General features: G+C 45.8%; 1 protein-coding gene across 1 annotated transcript in view; it reads right to left on the reverse strand.

Annotated features, from left to right (window-relative positions):
• LOC138514141 (uncharacterized) overlaps nucleotides 1-6,098 on the reverse strand; it is a 198,325-nt gene extending 192,227 nt beyond the window's left edge. Inside the window, exon 1 of the mRNA XM_069629439.1 lies at nucleotides 5,930-6,098. Coding sequence (XP_069485540.1) covers nucleotides 5,930-5,989 — 60 coding nt within the window. The 5' untranslated portion in view covers nucleotides 5,990-6,098. The remainder of the gene's footprint in view (nucleotides 1-5,929) is intronic.
• Between the last annotated feature and the right edge of the window lie 19,730 nt (nucleotides 6,099-25,828).

Here is a 25,828-nt window from a genome sequence, read left to right on the forward strand (position 1 = left end):
CCACAACGCCAGGGCAGAGTTCCTTCAATCTAGACTTACACCCTACAAACCGAGCAGACGCCTCCGCTCAGCTAATCAATCACTGCTCAACATCCCTTGAATTCGGCGGACCCAAATTGGAGGAAGGTCCTTCTCCGTACTTGCCCCCACGCTGTGGAATGCCCTCCGTCCAGAGATATGCAACATTTCTGACTTTACACCCTTTCGTAAATATCTCAAAACGTATCTGTTTTAATCCCCCAGGTCTGCAGTCTTCTCTCTCTCCCGGCGCCTTGATGCCTCTTGGTCTTGCCTGCACTCTATGAATTCCCGTACAATACAGTGGTACTCAGCAGAGACAGTAAGATAAAGCACTGCGAAAAGCAAATATACCTGGCTTTGTGTTACCGATTATTATAGTGTCCCTTTAATGAGTCACTATCTCTATTGAGAGAGTTTGATATTCTATTCCAAGAAGTGTGACTCTTGGTATTCCCTGCAATGGGAGACAAGAAACGGTAACAGAAATCAACCATAGGAGGAGGGGGACGTTAATCTCCACTAATAATTTGTTGCGGGCTGAGGTAAGGAGTGGAAATGTGTCATGAAAGCAGTTGTGTCAGTCTTTCCTGGCCAGGGAGACCTAGTTGGGAAGACCTGTTAAACATTTATTTTAATCTACTGCTTTAAGACTTTAGTAATTATGAATTAATTGCATTATCGAAATCACTGTTGGTAGATGGCATTTCAGACAGGACAATCCCTCCAGGGACTTAATTTGCAGATGTCCGAACTTGTACTGTCCATTAGAGAATACCAGTGAAATTGGGTCAGTACCCATCATAGTCCAAGGAAGGATGACAGATGAGGGATGCAATGTGCTGAACTTACGTATGAATGGGACTTTATTGAATGTAAATAAGACAGATGGTGTCCCAAGCCAGCCTACGTGGTTTAGAGGTTCTTCCTACTCAAATTTAAGATTATAGCTATGCATCTTCACATCTATCTAACATATGTTTAGATTTCATAGTGCTGTGAAATGAGATCATGATGGTTTAAAAGCAACATTTAAGTTCATCTTCTGCTGAGCAACCCAACAGCAAACCACAGTGTTAGAGCATCGCTATGAGAATACAAAACCACAGGAATTCCCATGAAGCTAGATCAGTGGAGTTCCTTAACCTCACGGACAAGGTAACCTTGTTCAGTCAAAAATGTTGCGGCTTCAAATGTTAGCATAACAGAACAACCAAATTTGTTCTAGGTGGGATTTAACCCTGGAACTACCGTGATACACTTCAACTAAAAACTAATTCCCGGAAATAAGGAAAGGGAGATTCGCATTACATTCAATAAGGGTAAGAAAACGAATTCACATGCTTTTCTGACAGCCAAAAATTGTTTGGTCCATGCCATCCCATACTTACTACTTTTTCGGATTGCACAAATTTAATTTTAAAAAACTAACATAGTCACTGTAATGGATTTATTTTTAACCATTTGAGGTAACTAGGAGGTGCTGCACTTTTAGGTGTTCATGCAATTTGAGAATGCTAAAAGGATATACTACACAGCCTAAGTCACTATTCTAACTACTAAATGTGTTATAAAATATGCTAAAATGCTATTTCATATGTTATATTTTGTGTTTTGTTTTATTACATGTTACGCTTGCATTCAGCCCGGATTTGAAAAAGGCGCCAATGGAACGCCGAAACACGTGTCATCCATATGGGCAGAACATATATCAAATAAATTAAGAAAATATACTTGAAGAAACTTGACTACGTACTTTTATTCATTTACATCAGAAATTTGGCGCAAAGAGGTGTAGGCACAAACAAACTTCTGCTTACATACAGAAAAGGTCCAACATTAGCTAGACCTATAGATGGACTCAAGGTACATATCTGTTCAGATCATAAAGAAAAGCTAAATTGGGCTGGAGGTAATTGAGATAAGAAATCTACCTGCTTTTAGAAGTTGCAGCATTCATTGTCAATTGTCACTTAAACTAATCATATTTCAGAGTGCTCTTGGGTTATGCACTTTCAGCCATTAAATATCCCTTTAAGTAATGATCAGCTAGCTACCTGTTGACTGAAAACAAGTCGGAAAAAGGAAGGTTCAGTTTACTAGGGAAGAAACTTTCTCAAATTTAAAAGAGCAATGGGGCCGGATGAATTATAAAATGCAGCCCTAAAAGGCAACCTAGTCATGTGGTCTGATATATTAAAAACAAGTAATAGAAACCAGTAGCTTTCCAAAAACTTTAGATTAAATACTTATAGTTCTGATCTACATAAAAAGAACGAAATGATCACTACCCCCAGTAACTATGGGCCCATAGCTCAGTTGGATAGGGAGTAGCAAGGATCTGGTCTCGATTGTATTTAAAGAGCTCACAAACAGGGCCACAGTATTGGCAGGATCCCACCTTTTCAGACAGAGTTAAGAAAACAAGTAATATCCTGAACAGGATGCTTTACGATGTTTGCCAAATGCAGGTGCTTAAATCTGGTTCATAATTAAAAATAAACTTCGTTTTATTCGTCATGCCTCAAATTGACTGTGGAATTGGTTTGTGTTGGCCGGACTAGACTATGGTCAAATTTGTATAAGTGGGGCATTTCGGTTTGCTTAGGACCATGAGTTTGCTTAATATAAATACCTATTTGCAAGTAAAGTTAGATGCAAGTGGTACACAGAATAAGGAAATTGAAAATTATACTGGGTTACAGCAAGGGGCGCAATTGCCCCTTGCCTTTTCAAGCTATACCTTTCAGATAATATACAGGAAGCCTTGTAAATCACCTATTCCTTTCCTCCGAAATGGGGTCATCTGCATCAAAGTTGGCTAGTGCATGTTGATGTTATTACTGTGCTCACATAACGCCAGTTAGGCACCAAATGATTTTTAAAAATAATTGAGTAATTACCAAAGATGGACAACCTATTGGTTCATCCAACTAAATCTAAAAATAAATACATTTTTAGCAGTGTAAATACCATTTATTCAGAGAAAGTCTCCTTGGGTTTCCTGTAATAATTAGTCTAAAAACGTTTCCCTTAATAACTCAAATGAAAAGACAGTTCCTGATTCATGGAATTGTTTTGGTGCAGTCCCATAGGAACACGTTCCACGAATCAGGCCCTAAATCACAAATATGGTTCTCACTTTTGGCTACAATATATATATATTGATGACGGGTACTATCATTGATGGTATTATGGTGCACTAGATGAGATAGTGCGTTTTATTTTACTTGAATGATATTTGGCTTTATTTTACTTGAATGATATTGGTCTTCTTAGTGTGTGATTTTAAAATTGTGTATTATGTAATAGTGTGAAAAAGGTTGCTTTGTAATCAAATGCACTTTAAGTTTAATATATTTTTAAAAAGTATTTTTTTATGGAGTAGTGATTTACGATCTTAAAAACTGTCCTTTTAGGAATAAATTACCATCTCTCTTTTCAAACTTCCTCAATAATTTCACATTGTCCTGAATAGGGCGCACTTGGTGTCACCTCAGGGAAGACATTTCATTAGGAAAATATCATTATATACTGTAAAATCGTAAAAACTAGTGGTAATATCCTTTATGCGGACCTACAGAGAGGGTATTACACTTATATCTTTGACACTGAAGCCTTGATAATGGATTTAATGGAGGTGATTGCAGTTGTGCATCCAACAGTGTTGAAAATTATGGAAGCGCAATTTGTTGAAAAATAAAAAAAAATAAACACCATTTGAAATAATGCTACATTTCTAATGAAACTTTGTATGCCTCCATTTATGGACATTTCTACGAAACCGCATTTACCCACCTATTTATGCGTATTTCTGTCCCCGATTTACAAATATATAAAAAAATAAAATTAAAAAAATGTATTAATGAAATTCCGATTTAATTTGCTCACTACCTTAGAATTTTGGTTCCTAGACGTAATTTGAGAAGAGATCAACCTTTCTGTCAACTATGTAAATACACCATACAGTCAGATGGACACAGTGAAGCATCTCACATTATATTGCAAAGGGGTGATATTAAGATTTGAATGTTTTAGACAAGGTCCACAGCCCTCACTCCATTGCTAGGCACACAACTCTGGTCAATTATAGCTTTTATTTACTTTATTGAAATTATAAATTCTATTGGGTAAAGAAGTAGTTACAAAGATATTTACTTTATCAATCAATGCATGTATGATTTTAAGAGTGTTACAACTGATAGTGAACTTTAATGAAATTATACATAGAGACCGAATGTCTACGTTTTGATATTGATGTGTTTTAGTAAAAGGGGCCATAATGAGTCAAATTATGTAAACACTGACAACTGTTAATGTTTAACTCACAGTTGTGAAAAGTTTAAATGTTGAATCGAATGACAGACACGTCTTCAGTATATTTAGGCACTGGACATTGGGGTAGTTGTTACACATTTATGAATGCCCATCATGCGTGAAGTCTATAGACACAGAAATAATGCAACCCCTGCGCCATGTGTAACATGCAAAGCACTACACCATTTGTATAGGTTATTGGTTCGTACTATAGATAAGCAAACAAAACTGCAGGCAAAGACATATTGCAGGGCACGCTTTGGGCGGCAAAGCACGCAAGCTCTAGTAGTGTATGCAGGCACCGCCAAGCCTGTAGGATATGGAATGCGTTTCCCAAGTGGCGCATCAACACAATTATACTGATAAAAGAGGACCTCGACATGTTGGTCCTTTTGGTGACAGTTGGGCGTTTTAAATACGTGTTATCGTGTGATGTGCTTAGGCCAACACTTGTTCAAACACTGGGCGCTCCTTCATGGCCAACCGATATCTCCAAGAACACATTAATACCGTGTTTTGAGTCGTGTGCTTTAAAACAGTGTGTCCCATTCGCAGCAGGGTAGCGTATTTCAATTTACAAGGAGGATTGAAGAGAGCCTCCAGTGAAGTATGCTGTGCCCGCCCTGTGTGAGAACTGAAACATCAGCGTTGGGACAATTATTTTTTTTTACTAGGCATATAACTCGCCAAATCCTGTGCAGCCAGACACGCCGCCTGTAAACACTGCATTATTTTTCTGATGTGCAAACAAGGCGCTATTTGGTTCAAGTGCTTAGTGCAGCAAAACAGTGAGGAATTAACGATGGGGCTACTTTTGCTCTACACAGCCTGCAAGGTATCACTGTTAACACGTTCTGAGTGGATCATTGTTTCTATGTGGCTATTAAGCACCTAGTTTGCTTTAGAAGGCACCATTTTCAGAAATCGCCCGCAATTCTGCTTGGGTGGTGGACAAACCCGGCTCTTCCTTATAAAATATTTGAGGTTCGGACCATTAAAACTGCCTCCCTGATTTTTAAAATACACACAATTTATCGACGTGCCTGCAAGAGGAATGCTTCCAAGACCAGTCAAGAGAAAGTCCGCAGGACCATGAGAATGTCACTCACCCTCATGTTGGTTTTAAAAAAGTTGACATGTGTTGAGTAAACTAGAATGCTGAAATGCTACAAGTTGTGCAGATAACAAGATAATCCTTACAGTGTTGGCGGAAAAAGCGAGAATTGTGAAAGGCGGAGTTAACACCACATCGTTTCATGTGCGGCTAAAAACGTCATAATAAATATAGTGCCTTGGCGTACAGCTAGGCTACTAAGGAGGTATACGAGTGGTGTGAGTGATCGGTTATATTGTAAGCAGCCCGAACGCCCTGAACACCGATGCTGCCGCACCCCCATTCACACACAGGTTACAGCACCCCGCTTCTACCGCCTACACAAGATCCCCCCTGTGAACGCAAACACAGACAGTTGTAACCCTGCACCCACACACAGGGCCCACCTGCTCGCCTCTCCTACAGATGTACCAAGTAACAGTGATCACTCCGTACACAAACATGAGACGCTGATTCCACTAACTACTCTACTCGCCTCACCTGCGCGAAAACCTGGTCGCTCATCTCCTCGGGATCCCCCGTGCTCCCTGCCCCACTCATTGAAACTCCGGGCGCCTCACGGACTACAAGCGGGTCTGAGCTTCCTGCTAGTGCTGCCCCTGCCGCTGAGCACTGGAAGCTTAACAGACAGCAGAAGCAGCCAATCAGGAATCCGGAAGCCTTCCTCAAATTCACAGAGCCTCTAGCTTGGTTCAGTGATCAGCCAATCAACAGTCAAACATCGTCTCACCTTCATGTAGCAGCCTAGCCTGATATAGAAATCTACAAATCAGCGACTGGGAGTCGTCGTCTAGGAGGAACCAACAGTGACTGATACGAGTATTGGCCAATCCGTAAGCAAAATCCCTCCCACCAGTATATGGACACTATTACTATGGCATAGTATGGGAATGAATTCATAATCGAGGAAATACTACAATGCCAACCTCCTTAGCTAATCGAGATTGGCATTTATGAAAGCCAATGAATGGGGGCCCTCCTAACTGGCAGCAGGGGGAGAATAGTGTTACAAAAGGAAAAACAACATATTTCTAGAGGTCACGTATTTGGACGTGTGTAAAAGTCGCAAGGAAAAGCGGACTGGGTTAAAGGTGCTTTATTTAGGCCTACTCTCATGATTCCCCCGAGTATAATTGCAATAACTCCACTGAGAAGATCAGGTAAACGCAGCTAAAACGGCTAGCTTAGTTTAAACTTCAAGGACGTCCTTTCAGATTGTCACAATATGTATAGCAAGCAGACTTGCTAAAACGTGCCAATTTTTATGGACAGTGTCTTCTAGTTTGACCCAGTTCGCTGCACTTTTCGTGCCACATTTTTCAATCGCATCAGCAGCAAGGGAGTATTCAGCATGGCAAAGAAAGGGAGCTGGGGGAGCAATAAGATAGATAAACCTTGTGGTGTTCTGATGTCGTGAAAACAGTAAGGAGGTAATTTTTCTGCTGCACGTAATTTGTCGGCGGTAAGCAGTTACGTGTAGGCCAGGAGCACAAATAAACCTAGAATTGGGGGTGGGGGCTAACTGGTGATGGGAGGGGCCATTCCAGAAACTGGGCGGGGCATACTTGAAGGCTCTGCCCCTCTGTTCAATCCCAAGGGTTGTCTGGCATGGGGCCCAAGTAAACACAATATGCCAGTGAGAACAACCAAGTGATTGGTTAAAGATAACATACACATTTAGTTGCTTTGATAATTGTTATATCTTTTAGCCCAGGTATCTGATCAGGCATCACATTTTATACAAAAGCGACCACCAGTGGACCAGGCAGTAGTACAGTGTGCCACCCCCCCTTCCCCACCTGTCCCTTAACACGTCCCCCTAATTCCTGCCCTCTACCCACCAAAATTAGCTCCTTGGCCCAGCATTACACATAAGCGTGCGCATACACACACACACACACACACATTTACACAACATTTACTCACTCATTTAAACGCACCATTCACTTGCACCCCCATTGACTGTGCACTTGCTCATTCACACGCCCACCCAGTCCCCAATTCATCATGCAGACCTTCACACACTTATTACATAATACATATACGCACTCCTTGCACTTGTGTATGGGCGCGATATAAATAAAATATATCGTACATAATGAGCTAACATGCAACAATGCTTCCCTCACCTCTCTGCTTAACAAAAAGCAATTACGCACATCAGCCCCCTCCCCTCGAATCAGTGACGTACCACAAAATGTAGAACTCCCCCCCCCTGCGAGCCATGCTGAGGGCCCCCCCCCGAACTCGGCAACAAATCACAGGTCGTGCCACACTGGGCCGGTCTGGATTACCACGCTTGCGCAATACGCACAAACGTGCTGCTGCAGGGGTACGCCACACACCACTAGAAGAAAGATATAAATATGTTTTTAATGCTTTATACAGTACGTTTTCTGAGAAAAATTGGCTAAAAGGCCAGAGCGTTTGCAATTGTTTTGTAGGGTAACACCAATCCAAAAATCCAATACATGCAAGTCACCAACAGTGCCCAGGAACATTAATGTTTTAATTAATATATTACTTTGCTATTAAAAATGCCATGCCACATTGAAAACAAGTCCAACTTGGCTGCACAATGTAGACCAGTCTAGACACGTAATAACATTATTTATTTATTTATTTATTTATTCGTATTTGTTAAGCGCACAGGCAGCCCTTAGGGCATCGTGGCGCTGGTTACAGATATGAACATGACTTCTTGTACATACCGAGAAGTCATAACTTAGTTGCAATAGAAAGGTTTGCAGATATGAACATGACTTGTTATACATACATAGAGGTCATAACTTGGATGCAAGAGAAAAGTAGTAGTTATAGGTGTGTAACTGTGGGTGAGGAGGAGAGAGAGGAGAGGGTGAGCATACACATGATGGGGGAATTAGTTGAACAAAGTGGTTTTCAGTTTTTTTCGGAAGGTGGTGAGAGAGGTTTCTGCTCTGAGCGTGCTAGGTAGTGCGTTCCATAGTTTAGGTGCGATGTAGGGAAAGCTTATTCCGCCTGCTTTAGCTCGCTTGATGCGAGGGACCCTAAGTAGGTTAGTGTGGCATTGTCTCGTTGGCCTATTGGTGTGAGATCTAACTAGCGTGTCAGACAGGTATGAAGGTGCAGTCAGGTTAATACATTTGTGTGCGGTGGTAAGTATTTTAAATGTAATGCGCTCTTTAACAGGTAGCCAATGTGCTTCCCTTCTGGCTTTCGCAATGTGGTCTCTTTTAGGTATATTGAGGGCTGCTCTTAGTGCATTATTTTGTGTTATTTGAAGTTTATTGAGATTGGAGTTGGAAGTGCCCGCCAGTAGCGCATTACAATAGTCTAGTTTGGCTCCAATGGTGGCTCTGGCAATGGATAGGCAGTTATCTTTAGTTAGGAATGGTTTGATTGCATTGATAAGCTTGGTACTCAGGGCGGAAGCAGAGACAATGGAGTTGACTTGCTTCTCCATGGAGAGTGATGCGTCAATGTGGACTCCTAGTGTTTTTACCGAAGGTAGAACTGGGATGACACAATTGTCAATGCAGAAGTTGGTGAAGAGGGGGTCGAGGTTTGTGAGGGTGGGTTTTTGGCCGAGGATGAGGATTTCGGTCTTGTCTCCGTTAAGGCATAGACCGTTTGTGGCCATCCATGCTTGGATGGTGGCGTATATATTCTGGAGGGTGGCTGCGTCCTGGTGGTAGAGTCCTGTGAGCGGGAGGAGTACTTGGGTATCGTCAGCGTAGTTGGTGTATGTGATCCCAAGTGCGTCCAGTTTATCAAAGAGTGGTTTGGTGAAAAGATTATAGAGGGTAGGAGCCGTACATGAGCCCTGAGGGACTCCATACCTGATGGTGGTAGGCTCTGCGTTGGCTGTATTGGAAAACACTTTCATCACTCTACCTTCGAGGAAGGAGGTGATCCAATTTGTGGCTTGTTTAGAGAAATGTGCGGCCTGTGTGAGATGGTTGGTGAGGATGGCGTGGTCGACTAGATCAAATGCTGCTGAGAGGTCTAGGAGGAGCAGAAGGGCCGGCTTGCCTTTGTCTAGGATCAGGGTAATTTGATTCTTAAGATCTAGTAGGGCAGTTTCGGTGCCATGACCTTTGCGGAATCCAGACTGCCTTTTACCTAGGACAGAGTTGTTTTCTATGTAGGCCTGTATCTGCATATGTGCAGCTTTATCAAGGATTTTTAAGAGAAATGGAACCGTAGTAATAGGCCGATAATTGTTAGGTTGAGCAGGGTCCAGGGTTGGTTTCTTTAAGAGTGGGCGTACCCATGCCTCTTTAAGGCTGTCAGGAACATTGCCAGTCTTGAATGAGGCGTTAATGAATGCTGTGATGATTGGTGCGAGGGGGGTCGCACATTCTTTAATGATATTAGGGGGGCATATGTCGCCTTTACATCGAGATGGTTTGAGCTGTTTGAGGATGTGGAGAGTGTCTGACTCGGTGATTGGGGAGAAATCGAATTTGGAGGTGTGCTCGTCTTTGGTGTTATTGACGGAGAGGGTCTGCTGGGTGTGCAGTGCCTTAGAGTGTTCTGCTATTTTATTTTGAAGGAGGTCTATTTTATTTAACATTGCTGTTTGAATGCTGTTACACCAGGTCTCATCCTTAACAATCTCATCTGTGCAAATTGGGGGGATGGTGAGCTCTTTAAAGATGGTGAAGAGCTCTTTTGAGTGGGAGTTGGCTTCCAGGATACGTTTATTGTAGGTTTCTGATTTCGCCTGGAATATGGCATGTTTGTATTTTTTAGAGATACTGAGAAAGTCTACTTTGGTGGTGTCACATGGATTGGCCTGCCATGTTTTGAGGGCTTGGCGTTTGCATTGGCGTAGATTTAATAAGTCCTCCGTGAACCATGAGTTGGAGTGAAACGATTTTTTTGCTTTTTTGTTTTCAAGAGGGGCTGCGGTATTGATGGCGTGGGTGAGTGTGTCTTTGAGGATCTCTGCTAGTATGCAGGGGTCAGAGGAGAACGGTGGCGCTAGGCAAGGGATGTTGAGAAGGGGACGTATATTTTCTGCTGTAAGTTTTTTAGCACTTCTGGCTAGCATGGCCGGTGCTGGTATAAGAGGTGTGGAGTAGGAGGTTATGGGAATGCAGAATTGAAGGCAGTTGTGATCAGTCCATGGAAGGGCTGTGTTGGAGTTGAGGGTGGAGCCACAGTTGTGATCAGCTACCCAATCTAGGATACGGCCTTTGTTGTGGGTCGGGGCAGTGACTATTTGTGTGAATCCTAGATCTGTGAGGTTTCTGGTGAGGGTGATAGCTTCTTTGTCAAGTTTATCATTATATCCAAGGTTAAGGTCTCCTAAAAACAATGTTTTGGAAGTTTGTTTAATGTTTTTTCCAAGAAGATGGTTGACTATGCCTTTGAAGTTATTGGAGGGTCCTGGGGGTCTGTATATGACATGAATGTTTACTGTGTCTTTGGGGGAGAGGGTGAGTTTGGCTGAGAGGATGTCAATGGGGTCTTCCCCTGTGGTAGGAGTCTGTCTTAAGGCTAGGGTGTCTTTAAAGATTAGTGCGACTCCACCTCCCATTTTTGCTGATCTGTCTTGTCTTAGGATCGTGTAACCTGATGGTACAGCTAAGCTGATAGTTGGGCCAGAGGCAGGGTGCAGCCATGTTTCTGTTATGGCTAATATGTCTAGGTCTTGGTTGGTGATGATGTCATTGACTTCTAAAGCGTGGGCGTTGAGTGAGCGTACATTTAATAGAGCACATTTAAGGTGTTGGAGCTTATTTGGTAGAGTAGGCTTGAGGTTGGTACTAGGGGTACAGTTTTTGGTAGTGTGAGTAGGCTTGTTAGTCGAGTGATATCTGACTTCACAATGGTCGTGTGGGGTTGGAGCGAGCTTAGGGGACCTGATAGGGTGCTTGCGGGTTGTGGTGTATGGTGGGCAGCAGGTCTTGGCGTGAGTGCGAGAGCCTAGGCGTGAGTTTCTAGGTGTGACCTGCATGGGTGTGGAGAGGAGAGCTAGATGGGGTGTGCGTGTTCTGAGTCTGTATTGTCTGAGTAAGATCTCTGGAGGAGTGGCGTGTGTGGTGGTGTGTCTGGGCTCCATGAAGTGGCTGTTGGGTTGCCCTGAGGGCACGGAGTAGTCAGTAGTACTAGTCAGTAAGGTGTAGACTAGACCCGTGAAGAGGTACAGTGTGTGGCGGCAGTACATGTTGAGATAAGTTAGCGAGTAAAGTCTCAAGCGACCCTAAGGCGCAACACAATATCACAATGGTGTCTGGGCGACCATAAGGTGCTACACAATATCACAGTGGTCTCTGGGCGACCATGAGGTGCTACACAATATCACAGTGGTCTCTGGGCGACCATGAGGTGCTACACAATATCACAGTGGTCTCTGGGCGACCATAAGGTGCTACACAATATCACAGTGGTCTCTGGGCGACCATAAGGTGCTACACAATATCACAGTGGTCTCTGGGCGACCATAAGGTGCAGATGCTATTATCAAGTGACAGCATATTGCAATGCAGGGCAAGAGCATGGTTAGTTGGCTACAGATTATGCATTGAAATATTTTTGTTGCAGTTCGAGAGCACAACGGTGCAGGTGGGACCTTGGACGTAGCAATGTTGGGAGGTGCATGTCTGTGGAGGCTGAGAACAGTTCAGGACTCTAACTCGCGGGTCGGGAGTGGATTGTGGAGGAGGGGGGCAGTATGCTTACCCTGTGGGTGGACGGCAAGGGGTCCTGGCTCTAGGCTCGACGGTGTAGACAGGCTGAAGACAGGCACAGTGCCTTTGTGGGTGCCTTCGTGGTGGGCCGGCTCCAAGCCTGCCGGCTTGTGGTTGGCTCCCAAGTAGGGGAGAGGAGCCAATCACGATGCTTGTAGGGCTGTGGGGCCGAGTGGAGTGTTGTGGCAGTGACGGTCGGCCATCTTGGAGTGGGGCAGACCTCGTGTCTCCCAATGGTGGCTAGATGCACTCCAGTGCAGTAATGGGGCAAGTCCTACGTGGAAGTGGGCCCCTGGGCAATCAGGAGCGGCGCGGATATATTAATAAATAATCCGCCGCGAATTGCACATATTACAGTAAAGCATGCCAGGCCACATTTAGACATACCTAGACTGGTTGCACCAAAATGCAAGTTGAAGCAATAACACTTATCATGGCTATTTTATCACAGATTCCCAGAAAAATATACAATGCCGCAGTAAGAAACGGCTAGACTGGCAGCACCCAAATTCCAGCCTAGCCAGGTAATTACACTTAGCAGTACTGCTTTATCAGAGATGCCCTGTTAAAAAAAAGTCGATTCTTCAGTGCGTGCAGAGTCAAGGCATCACCCATGGTACAGCCGTCACAATGATGGTCTGGGCAAAGGCACCGGAAGCAGAGTGCGTGAGGGTCGGACATTTGGAAGGGCCCCTCGCAGGCTGGACACCTGCTGAAGCCCGCCGTCATTGACATGCACCGGGGAGGAGTGTGGCGCCAGAGGACAGAGCAGTACCTAACAATTGGAAGAGAAAAAAAAGAGAATACTTCTCTGGGGAAGAGTGCATGGAATTAGAAGGCCGGAGGCCTAACCCAGGAGCGCTGGTGAAACTGGTCCGTTCCCATTGACGCAGAAAAGAGGACTGGGGAGTGGCGCCAGTGAGTGGAGTCAGGGGAGCGCAGCGCATCTAAATTTAAACGGGAAGATGATTTTCTGCTGAAAAAGGTTCCATCTCCCATCCCTAGCGAGGGACGCCCCATATAGTATGGAGGAAAGGGGACGGGACATAGGACTACATGCCTGCTTAAGCTGGACATTGATGACCATTACGATTTATTGCACAATCCCTGTCCCACCCCACACCCACACATCCCCTCTCCCTACCACCCCCCTGCCCCAACCACCAAAATCAGCTTCTTGGACCAGAATTACCTTCATATCCTTTTTCCTTGCCCCAGTGCTTATGTATGAGGCTCCTTGCCTCATAGTTAAGTACTGGGTGAGGAAAATTGGGCATAGGAGTAATGAAGATTACAGGTAACTAAGCCAGGCATTACCTCCATGTCCCTCTACCTCATCCCAGTACTTGTGTATGAGGCAAACTGCCTTATACACAGGTACTACTGGGACGAGGAAGAATATGGCTATGAGTAATGAAGATTACCAATAAGTAACCAAGGGATTAAACACAAGGAGCGGCGCAACACCATTGAGTTTACTGGGCTTCAGTCCCACCCCCCTCAAATTTTGGGCTATGTTGACTCGGCCTGGCTGACCTACAGAGCCATTGCCGGACAGAACAGGACACAGATGTTAAACGGCACCTGGGTTTCGCTGTCAACCAAGGCCAAGCAATTACTAATATAAAGCAATTCATTGTTAGTACCTGCATTTAAAGGTGTCCAGTCAACTCGTCGACAAAAAACTGGTTGACTGCAATTTGGTCGACGCAATTTGGTCGAAAACCAAATGGTCGAATTTTTTTTTTTATTTATATATTTATTTTTCGGGTTTTCGTTTAGTTAAAAGGGGTTTTTAGAGAAAAAAAGGGGGTTGGGGGGGGACCCCCCCAAAAAAAAAAAAAAAAGGGTTAAAATAAAAAAAAAAAAAATTTCGACCATTTGGTTTTCGACCAAATTGGTTCGGCCATTTGTCTGGTCGACCAATTTTTTTCGACGAAATGTCTGGCAACCGCATTTAAATGCATAATTTTTTAGACAATTGAAATCTTGATGTGGGTTTAGTACTTGCATGCCAGGGAAGTAATTGGAAGGGTAGAGAGGCGACAGGAGACTGCTTATTCTCACAGCAGTCCATAAGTGGGTGCTTTCAGACTTAAAGGAGAGAGTTAACTGCTTGTAACATTGAAGCTGCACTAGAATAGTCTCATTAGAATGCATAAAGAAGTTAGGTGCCACCAAACAAATAAGTTTGCCCCTCCCCCACCGCCCACGAAGTTAGCACACCTCCCAACATTTGAAGGGCTAGCACTCCCTTGATATGTAAGTTTCACTGCGCCCCTGAACACAAGCACACAGATCATTCACCATACACACACACGCACACCCAGCCACCTATACATTTTAGTGTGTACACTTTTACCATACAGGCACACCCAGGTAGCTACCCATACATTTAAGTGTGGACCAGTTCACCATGCAGGCACACCCATGCAGCCACCCATACATTTAAGTGTGCACCCTTTCACCATACACTCACACAGGCAGACACCTATAAATTTAAGTGTGCACCCTTTCACCATACAGGCACACCCAGGCAGTCATCCATTCATTTCATTGTGCAACCTTTCACCATACACACACACACAGGCAGCCACCTATACATTTAAGTGTGCACCCTTTCACTACACCCTTTCACTATACACTCACACACGCACACGTCATGGGGTTGAGGGGCGCACTCTTACTTCAAAAAGAAATGGTTTCTTTTTTTTTAAGTCACTCTGACTAAGAATTTATTTCTGTTAAGGACCAAACCATGATGGAAATAATTTCTTTATGAAGGCAGAGTGACTTCAAAAAGAAACATTTTTTTTTTAAGTCATTGAGCTCCCCCCACCCGATGTAAGGGATGGCATGGGGTGGGGGGAGCCCTCAAACCTAAAAAAGAAACAGTTTCTTTTTGTAGTCCCTCTGCCTTCATAAAGAAATGATTTCTGTTACCACGTAACAGAAAGATTTTTTTTTAAGTCCACTGCGGCCTCCCCTCCCAGAACATGTTGTGGCAGGGCCCATCACAGCGCGAGGGCTGCAGGGGCCCCCGTTACGCCAGTGCCTCGGATGTCAAAGTGCACATAACGTTGTTATATGTTGGCGTGCATCTGTAGGGGGCTGGTAATGTGTGCATTTGATTTTTGTTTGGCAGAGAGGCAATGGAAGCCTTTCTTGAAAGTAGCAGCTTTAAAGTTTTGCTGCGTTTGTGCAAATGCATTTTTATGCACGAACACAGTAAAACATGTAACACTGCCAGTTTCAGGAAAGGCTTCCCTCCCCTTTCTGCCGAACAAAAGGCAAGTGTGGAGGCCCCTCCCCTCAACTCACATTACGGGGGCGTCTGGAGCCCAATTAGCTCAATGGGGTTGCATGCCTTATGCATGCAGCTCCCCACCGCCACATTTTGTTCATTTGCAAGGCAGAGTACAAATGTGCAGGGCAAAAGGTGTCATACATGTTTGTACGTCGCTTTGTGCCCTGCACATTTGCACTCCGCCGTGCAAATGAGAAAACACTGCCTTCCATGCTTGCATGACAGGCAGCATCGTGCATGGCAGGCAGTGTTTACAATGTATCCCTATGTAGTCCGCCTGCTTTATGCTGGTGCATAACAACGGCACGTTCCATGCGACTTCCCAGCATTTGAATCAGCTTGAAAATGCATGCTGGCTCAAATGCTGAGGCATTTGTATGACTGAGAGGAGGGGGAGGCTGCGGAAATGCAAGTTTTGTTCTGCCTCTCCTTGCCGCCATACAAATGATTGACCATCGAAGATAGGCTTCCAGAAGTCAAGGACTGGTAGTGGACTTGAAGAACCAATTAACAAGGGCTGTAGTAGTAGAGAACTAGGCCTCATAAGAAGATTGGAAGCAGGAGAAAACCCTGAAGAGGCACAAGAGTGCTGCAGGGCAGAGCAGGAATACAGAGAAGAATTGCAAAGGAACATGCACAGAGGGCACATCAAGGAGAGGCAAAACTAGAAACTAGCGTTGGGGCAACGATACCTGAAGTTACGACACAAGGATCCATAGTACTCCTGACCTGATATCGGCAAAATTGCTGAAGTGTTTCCGGAAGAGGAAACGAGCCGCAGTGAGCTGCGGCCGCCATCTAGCATTGCCGTAGGGAGCATCGTGTCCTTGCACCGTAGCAGCGCATGACACTGAGGAATTCTAAACATGTCTAAGCTAGTGTTTGCAGCACCACAGTGTTCTAAGAAATAACTCATAAGTTAGCCGCAAAGCCATCGAATCGGTTTTACCGGGCTTCCTTAGCAGGTCCCGCAAGGAGACCTCGTAATGAGGCGGTAGGGGGTTAACGGGGCCGGCAGCTCTACCGGCCCTGTTAACCCCCTACCGCCTTCCTCGTAACGAGGCCCATAGTCTCTACTTGGGCTATTGCTTCTCTGCTGTACTCAATCAGTCCATCTGTCAGGCACGTCACTGTGGTGCCCTGCCATTTGTCGTTGACATGTGAGTAAACTCCCACGAAAAAATATGGTATTTGTAGACACTGGCAGTATTTTATGTTGCCATTGCATAACGCTGGGTCTAGATCAATGCTCTGCTGTGTGCCTGGAATGTGTTCTTTATCCCACATAGTGCAAGACTTACTAGGCATTGTGCCTGTGTAATTGGGACTGGATATGGAACTAAAACCTTAGGTGCCCCCGATGCATGCAGGATAAGTGCACACACGTAACAGCTTTCATTTATTACATTTCTTCCTGCAGTGTGCATATCGGAGTATCAGCTACTGGAGGATTCTGCGTATTCTATATCAGAAATGGCGTCAAAGCCCAACTCTTATATAAATCATACATCATTCATACTTCCCGTTTCATTCGTCTAAGAAAACTTGTAGGGGTTGCCGGCAAAACGTGAGGCATTTTGTGATTGTTATTTTGTTTCATAGACATATTTATACTAGCATTATTTTCCAACTGTTCACCCCCACCCCGTTATATGGCCACCCCATATAACAGAAATACCATCATCCACTCCAACAACCAGACCAGTGTCATACTGTCATAAAGCAAAAGCAAAACAACAAGAAACAGCTAGCAGCAGGCACTGTGGGGGCCTGTTCACTCAGCAGATGCCACCTTTGTCCTTCCTGTAGGTGTACCAGGTTGGCATCTGCTGGCAAAAGGCACAAGGAATCCAATACCAGGCAAAAGGGGGAAAGGAACTACAAGCCCCAGCAGCTGGGAACAAAGAACTGCAATTCCCAGCAGCCCCAGTGCCTCCTACGCATAGGAAAGCAAGCATACAGAGCCTGCAAACTTGCTGGGCAACGCCCAAGCCAACACCCTCACTCGTGCGCGAGGATTGAACGTTTGTTCGCACTTGACTTTTCCTCCGGGCGAACGCATCAGGAGAAGCTCCAGTCTGGCAAAGCACATTGCGAAGCCCAGCCCTCACCCGAAGCAGATCATTCAGGCCCTGCTGGCCTTAAAGATAAGTGGCATTAATCAGGCACTTCCATACCGTGAACGGAGCATGCTTTTAACTTTTTACTGTCCGCATGCCCGTGTTGGGACAGGCACGGGAGGGATTCTGGTTACTGCAGAGGCAATACCGGAGCATTGAAGGCACGAGGGGGGACCCGGCTAACACGGCGGCTATACTGGAATATTAACCGCATGCAGCATATGCTAAATACTGTTTGGGATGCATGTAGTTTTCTTGATCCTTAGAAAGAACGTAACACTCCGTGTTACAGAACGCATACTAACTATTTCCACTTCGCCAGTCATAGACGCTGCTCACAGGCCTTCGGGAGACAACAGGTTGCAGGGACAACTCACGGGAAACGCGAAAACAGCCCGAGCTATGTGCTGGGTTTCTTTACATTATAACGTTATGTGAAAACAGTGTTTATATGCAAGACAGCGTTGTGCAGCACAGTAATTAATTGTTTAGTTGCCACACCAGCAGTGTACAGTTGGTATCCAATGTTATTTATTTCTCATGTTTTGTAAAAGGTGGCACTAAAGCAAGGTGTCAAGGGAATGAGCAAGCACTTTATGTGCTCTATTGGTAACAACCAACATCTTGCGGGGGAGACTCAGTGCTGATCCAAACTGAGTGGTAAGACCTCCAGTGGGGTGTGTGAATGAGAGTGCATGTATGAATGTAAAAGGTGCTGCAAGGCCTCACCAGCACAGCGTACCAGCACAACGACAGCTGGACTAGGCTCACAAGACAAGAGCCAAGGAGCATGTTTTCCCTACAGTCCCTATACCCATCCATTTCTTCTTCCTAACCCTCTTTCTGGTGTACCTACAACCCTCTACCCATCCAATCTGTTGACCCTAACCCTCTTTCCCCGTGGGGGTCACGGAGGCCTGTGTACATACAGTACCAGGCACCAAGACCGCCATGGGGAGGTAGGAATTTGTGCTGCCTCTGCGCTGGACCAAGATTTGCCTTGACAGTAGCGCAAACCCACGTATCTTTTACCACCCAGGTAGCACGAAGTCAGCCGCCATGGAGGAATTAGCCCAGGTTTTGCATGAGTTCAAAGCCGAGTTGGCCGCCACAAAGCAGGACTATGCAACGTTGGCCACTCGTGTCCAGGTGCTTACCGCTCAGGGAAGTCCACTCTCTGACAGAGGCCCAGCGGCTTCCCCAACCCCAGTTCAAGTCCAGGTGACTACCGAACCACCATTGCCCCTTGCCACCCTAGAAAGGTATGAGGGGACCCTCAGAAATACACAACCTCTATCCCTCAGTGCCAGTTACATTTTTTGACCAAGCCTACCATCTTTCGGTCTGATCAGGCCCGTACAGCGTTTGTTATTTCATACCTCACGGGGGATGCAGCAGCCTGGGCCACGCCTTTAGTGCAGAAAGACGATGCAGTGTTATACGACTGGCGGGGCTTCCAAGAAGAGTTTGGGAAAATCTTTAATCGAAAGGCAGCCTCTCTCATGAGAGATCGAGAACTGTTAATGTTGCGAAAGGCCGTAAAGACTTGGTGATATATGTGACCTCCTTTAATTGCCTGGTGGTAGAGGCAGAATGGCCACGTGACAAAAGACTGGGTCTCTTTTATTAAGGATTTAGAGATGACCTGAAGGATCTCATTGCGCAAGAAGATCTGCAGCCAGACTCATGCACAGGGATGATAGATCTGCGTTGCGTTTGGATCATCGTCAAGGTGAGAGGCGTCAGGACAAACGAAGGTGGGAAAACAAGCAGAGCCCAGTGAGACTGGATTACCAGAGGTCAACGACAGCAAAAAGTGAGAAGGCTCCGGAAGCAGAACCAATGACCTAGGATCAGTCCAAGGACCTTTATCCAAAGAAAAAAGGGAAAAGCGGAGACGAGAAAAGCTATGTCTGTACTGTGGTAAATCAGGCCACTTCGTGAAGGAATGTGGGGCCAAACCAAAAGGGACCCCTTTGCTGGGAAACGCCAGTGCTCGCCAGTGATTGGGGTGGATCTGCCAAGCTAAAGTCTTATAAACGCCCCCACTCAAGTGTCAGCTAATGTAACCCAAACTTACAAGTCCCACATCACAGTCACAGGAGTTCTGCAAACACGTCAAAGGACTTGCCAGTCACTCTCATGTTGGACTCCGGAGCCACCGTGAATTTTGTGGATGGTATATATGCGCAATCACTGGGCTTGCCTGTTAGTCTTAAGGGAAGCAAGGAGGTGCTCTGTTCAGTAGATGGATCCCCGTTGAAGTCCAGACCAGTGACGCAGTACACCGAGGAGGTGGTTCTGGAAATCCAAGGGCACAAAGAAATCATCCGGTTTTATGTCATAGCAGCCCTGCAGTTTGGACTCATTCTGGGTTTACCGTGGCTAACGTTACACAATCCTGCCAGTGACTGGACGCGTGGCACGTTTCGGTTTTCTTCAGAGTACTGCAGCAGTCATTGTTCCAAGGAAAATGGATGAGTCGTTCAGGTACTGGGTGCATCGCAGGCAATTAATACAGATGTGGCAGTGGATTTACCCCCAGACTATGAGTAATACCAGGATGTCATCGGTAAGGCAGCAGCAGAATCCTTGCCTCCGCATTGGTCGTTTGACTGCAGGATAGCTTTAGAACCAGGAGCCACATTACCATGTAGCAGAATTTCTGCCCTAACAGAAGCGGAGAACAAACACCTCAAAGAGGACATTGATGCCAGTTTACAGAACGTTTTTATATGCCACACCACCTCACCCGTGTCCTCGCCGTTGTTCTTTGTAGCGAAGAAAACGGGTGACCTTAGGGCTTACATTGACTACTGTGCAGTGAATCGTATCACTGTGAAGAATCGGTACCCTCTTCCCCTCATACCAGTTCTGTTAGACCAGGTGCATGGAGCAACGATATATACCAAGCTGGATTTATGGGGAGCATATCATCTGGTGCGGGTGCGTGAAGGAGATGAGTGGAAGACTGCATTTAGAATGAAATCTGGACTGTACAAGTATCAAGTCATGCCATTCGGTCTCTGCAATGCACCCGCCGCCTTCCAGCATTTTCTGGACAAAGTCCTCCATGGTTACCTAGACGTCTTCGATGTGGTTTATATCGACGATATACTGATATACTCCCAGACCAAAGAGGAACATTTACAGCATGTGAAAGCGGTATTGCAGCGTTTACGGGAACATCACTTGTACGCAAAACTAAAAAAAATTGATTTCCACTGTACAACAGTGGAGTGTAACGCTCACCTGACTCCCACGGAGGCGCTGGCCTGGTTCGCGCTGCTGTGACCTCTTCTAAGGTGATGCGCAGGGTTCGGAAGACGGACTGGACCGGGCCCCCAAATCTGGCTTGTCTGGCTCGCAGAAGTATCCTTCTGTAGGCGAAAATAGGGGATTAACTGTCTGCGGGGTAATGCAATCGGCCTCCCACTTTCCCCTCTCACCCTCCTCGAAACCCTTCTGTGATTCCCCGTAGCGTCTCACCTTAGGGTCTGGAAGGACGAGCTCTCCATCCTGCTTCTGATGCAGGGGCGCGTTGGTAGGAAGTTACTTCATGGATTTTCGGATTGGTGAGAACCAAACTTGCTTGGCTTCCAGGTAAGTTTTTTGTTAAGAGGTTCCCCTTGTGTCCATGCATTAATGTACTAATGCTAGTGTCTTTTTCCCCATATGGGCCAGGGTACGGAATGCCGGGGAACAGGCACTGACCCGAGATGAGAGGTGAAATCCTTGTAGAAATCAGGTAAGTCTTTAATGAGCGTTTTTTGGTAATGTCTTTTCATTCGCTCATTAACGCTGATGTCTCTTTTTCCCCTTAGGGGCCGGGGTCCGGAAATGCCAGGATGCGGCGCGGACCCGAATTGAAGAGGGAATGAATCAACAGGTAAGTCTTAACATGGAGATTTAGCTTTCCTTATTCCCTTCTCTCTCTCACCTTTTGTTCTTGTCTTTTTCTCCCTAGGCGCTGGGGCGTGACTGCGAATCCGGATGATTGCTGCTGAACATGGAGGCGCCCTGTAAAGGTGAGTGGAATGCGGCGCTGCAGCGATCGACGCGATGAGCTTTTAAATAAAAGTCTTCCTTTTCAGGATTGTCGGCGAGATGTCTCCGGGATGCGGATTTAGCAGGTAAGGACTTTTCCTTCTTCTGTTCTCTTCTTCTCTTCCTTTGCAGGTGATCCAGGATGCTGGCAGGTGTGGCAGAAGTCAGGATGCAGGAGCAGACACAGTGAGCGTCCAGCTGCTAGATGCAGAACAACGCGAAGCACGTGTGGCTGTTCGGGTGGGGTTTAAATAGCCTTGGAAGAAGTTCCAGGTATGTATCCTTCCTCCAATCAGGTATGTATCCTTCCCCGACCACGCCCGGATGGTAAATTAGTCCCACAGGTAAAGTAGTTCCTTTCAGGCCTCAAGGAGGCCGGGATCCTGCAGCATGGTCTGCATCAGGTAAGTGCACCCAAGCACTCCCATAATGAGCCTGGCGCCTATGGTGCCAGGACTGATGTCTCTTATGAGCCTGGCGCCATAGGCGTCAGGACACTGTCCAAAGGGCCCCTATATGGGGTTGCTGGGTCCTTCCCTGGGGACTGGATGTCCGCTTTCGGGGACGCAGGGCTTGAACCGGCTCCCCGGGAGCGGGCATCATGACATGGAGTTTTTAAAGTTTTTCTCTTGTCGCCTGAACTGAAGGAGTCAAAATGGACACCCATAAAGTACAAGCTATCCTGCACTGGCCTGCTCCGAAGAACGTCAAGGAAGTATAATCGGTTCTGGGCTTTGCAAACTTCTACAGAAGGTTTATTCAAGATTTTGCCAAGAAGGTTATCGTCATCACACGACTTCTCAGGAAAGGTACACTGTTTGTGTGGGCTGCAGAGGCGGAACGCATCTTCAATCACCTGAAGGAGGCCTTCACAGCAGCGCCGGTCCTGCTACACCCTGATCCAACACAACCATTCCTAGTGGAAACAGATGCCTCCAGTTACGCTTTGGGTGCAATTTTATTCCAGCGTGACCAGTCGGGCCACTTACACCCAGTAGCATACTATTCAAGAAAACTGAACCCAGCAGAACAGAACTATACGATAGCTGATTGTGAGTTACTTGGCATCAGGGCAGCCTTCGCCGAATGGAGGCATTACTTACTGAGAGCTCGACACACTATAACAGTCCTAACAGATCATCGCAACCTCCAGTTCTTAAAGTCTGCACGCGTCCTGACTCTTCGCCAACTAAGGTGGGCCATGTATTTTGCAGACTTCGAGTTTGTGGTGACATATCGTCCAGGACTAGAGAACAAGAAAGCGGACATATTATCCAGGTACCCAATTCCAATGTCTACAACCTCGGAAGAAGCAGCAAAGCCCATATTACCACAGACAAAAATCATAGGAAGTACTTTCAATGGACTATTTGAACAAATAGGAAAGGCAATGTCAGCTCAAGAATTGCATCAATGGGAAGATCCCAAGAAAGGATGTCATCTACTGAATGGGTTACCTTATCAGGGTAGTTACAACAAAGGGGGCACTGAAAGGTACAATGTACACGGTGAAGCCCTAACAGGTTAGTGTTTTAACACAAAAAGGGGGGAAACACACAACTGTGTGTGGTTTTGAAGGAGCAGTGGGGAATTCCCTCAAACTCAAAAGAATGAGCATGCACAGTGACCGAAGAGATAATGGGTCGGTAGGAAGGACAGAAGGATAGGTGGGAACGTACTTGCTGTCCCTACCTAGTCCCAAAGGGGAAAACTTTCCTTAGAAAACACTGGTGCAATGCTTACAAAAAGGGGACAGTAAAAGATGGCAAAGAGAAGTCATTTTTGAAAAAATCGTAACAATTAAGGAATTGTTAGACTCCTGTATGTCCCAGGTTACTGGTATCCTCTTAGAGGAGTGTAGGAGAAATACGTGTTTAAAAAGAGTACACACCTAGGGCTAAGAAAAAGGGGATTGATCTGTCTAATGTGGGTCCAAACAACTTTAATATTACATAGCCAGGTTGAGCCATCCCGAGGTAGCTCTGATTAAGAACTAGAGACGAAGCTCAAGACAGGATACTAGGTAGTTGAACAGAGCTTGGGACACTTATAAAAACATATACAAGGTTGTTCATGGTATAGCTAGTGCTAGTTTTGGCTTCCACCATGTAGCAACTACTGTCTACCGGTTTCAGTGGTGTATACTTTAGTGAAACCACTTTCATCAGAGACTTATTGGCATGTACGTTTGTCCGTGTATGATAAATATCACAAAACAAATTATTGTTGTCCGATGTGAGACCACAAAAGTAACTCCCGAATGGTCTGGGAACAGCAGTATACTTACCCACCACAGCCCTTCGAACACAAGCACTAAAATGGTGTCATGACTCACCATTAGTTGGTCATCCAGGTGTTAATAAGACACAAGAACTGATTCAACGACATTACTGGTGGCCAGGTCTCCATAAACCAGGAAGTTCAAGAGTACATGCAACAATGTGAAGTATGTGCGCGGAACAAGACTGATCACCGAAAACCAATGGGTCTTTTTTACGACCTCTACCTACACCTACACAACCATGGCATACCGTGGCATACCGTTTCAATGGACTTTATCGTGGACTTTATCGTGGAACTACCCTCCGACCAAGGACACACCATGGTATTGGTAGTGGTGGACTCACTTTCAAAACTCGCTCGCTTTGTTCCCTGCAAAGGGTTGCCATCAGCCAGTGAGTTGGTAGATTTGTTTCTACAGCATATAGTCAGACTGCATGGGATATCACAGCATATAGTCTCAGATCGTGGATCACAGTTCACTTCCAAGTTCTGGCGCCTGTTCTGCAAGAAGATAGGAGTCACCCTACAAATGTCTATTAGTTACCATCCAGAAACAGACAGACAGACAGAGCATCTGAATCAGACACTAGAGCAATCTCTGTGCTGCTTTACACACAGTACTGAGGGGGTTTGGGTGGAGGCCCTTTGGCTTGCCGAACTAGCTTATAACAACTCCCAACATGCCTCTACTGGGTATTCTCCTTTTTACACCAAGTATGGGTACAATCCACATGTGCAACCCTCTGTCACGCATGTCCCAGATATGCTACCATCTGTTTACAGCTAAAGGCATAAGCGAGAAATAAGCAGATGAAAAGCGTCGAGCAAGTCCAGAATACAAGGTGGGAGATAAGGCATGGTTATCGACATGACATTTACATTTACCTGGGTCCCAAAAATGGAAGCCTCATTTTCTTGGCCCATTCCGCATTGTACAAATCATGAATCCAGTCACCATGTGTTTGCAGTTACCGTCCTATATGAAAATACACCCCGTGTTCCACGTGGCCCTTTTCAAACCAGCTGCACTACATACACGCATGGAAAAACCGCCACCCATTTTGGTGGACGGGCATCCAGAATACGAGGTACGAACCATTCTAAATTCACAAATAAGAGGGGGTCAATTGTATTATTTTATTGACTGGGTGGGTTTCGGCCCCGAAGATCGTTCTTGGGAACCCGCCACCAATATACATGCTCCTCGGCTCTTATGCCTGTTTCACCACAATTATCCAACTAAACCAGGCCCTTCTGTGGGGAGGGGAGGTAATGTCGTAAAGCAAAAACATAAGAACAGGAAATAGCTAGTAGCAGGCACTGTGGGTGCCTAATCACTCAGCAGATGCCACCTTTGTGCTTCCTTTAGGTGTACCAGGTGTGGCAGGTTGGCATCTGCAGGCAAAAGGCACTAGGAATCCAATCCCAGGCAAAAAGGGGAAAGGAACTACAAGACCCAGCAGCTGGGAACAAAGAACTGCAATTCCCAGCAGCCCTCGTGCCTCCTACGCATATGAAAGCAGGCACACAGAGCCTGCAAACTTTCTGGGCAACGCCCAAGCCAACGCCCTGACTTGTGCGCATGCGCGAGGACTGAACGCTTGCTCACGCTCGACTTTTGCTCCGGCCGAATGCATCAGAGAAACTCCAGTCTGGCAAAGCACATTGCAGGGCCCAGCCCTCGCCCGAAGCAGATCCTTCAGGCCCCACAGACCTTAAAGATAAGTGGCATTAATCAGGCGCTTCCATACCGTGAACGGAGCATGCTTTTAACTTTTTACTGACCGCATGCCAGTGTTGGGACAGGTACGGGAGGGATTCCGGTTACTGCAGAGGCAATACCGGAGCATTGAAGGCACAAGGGGGACCCGGCAAACACGGTGGATATACTGGAACATTAACCGCATGCGGCATATGCTAAATACTGTTTGGGATGCATGTA

Source organism: Ambystoma mexicanum, chromosome 12 (genome assembly GCF_040938575.1).
Source record: "Ambystoma mexicanum isolate Mex_15411 chromosome 12, UKY_AmexF1_1, whole genome shotgun sequence".
Classification (NCBI taxonomy): Eukaryota; Metazoa; Chordata; class Amphibia; order Caudata; family Ambystomatidae; genus Ambystoma; species Ambystoma mexicanum.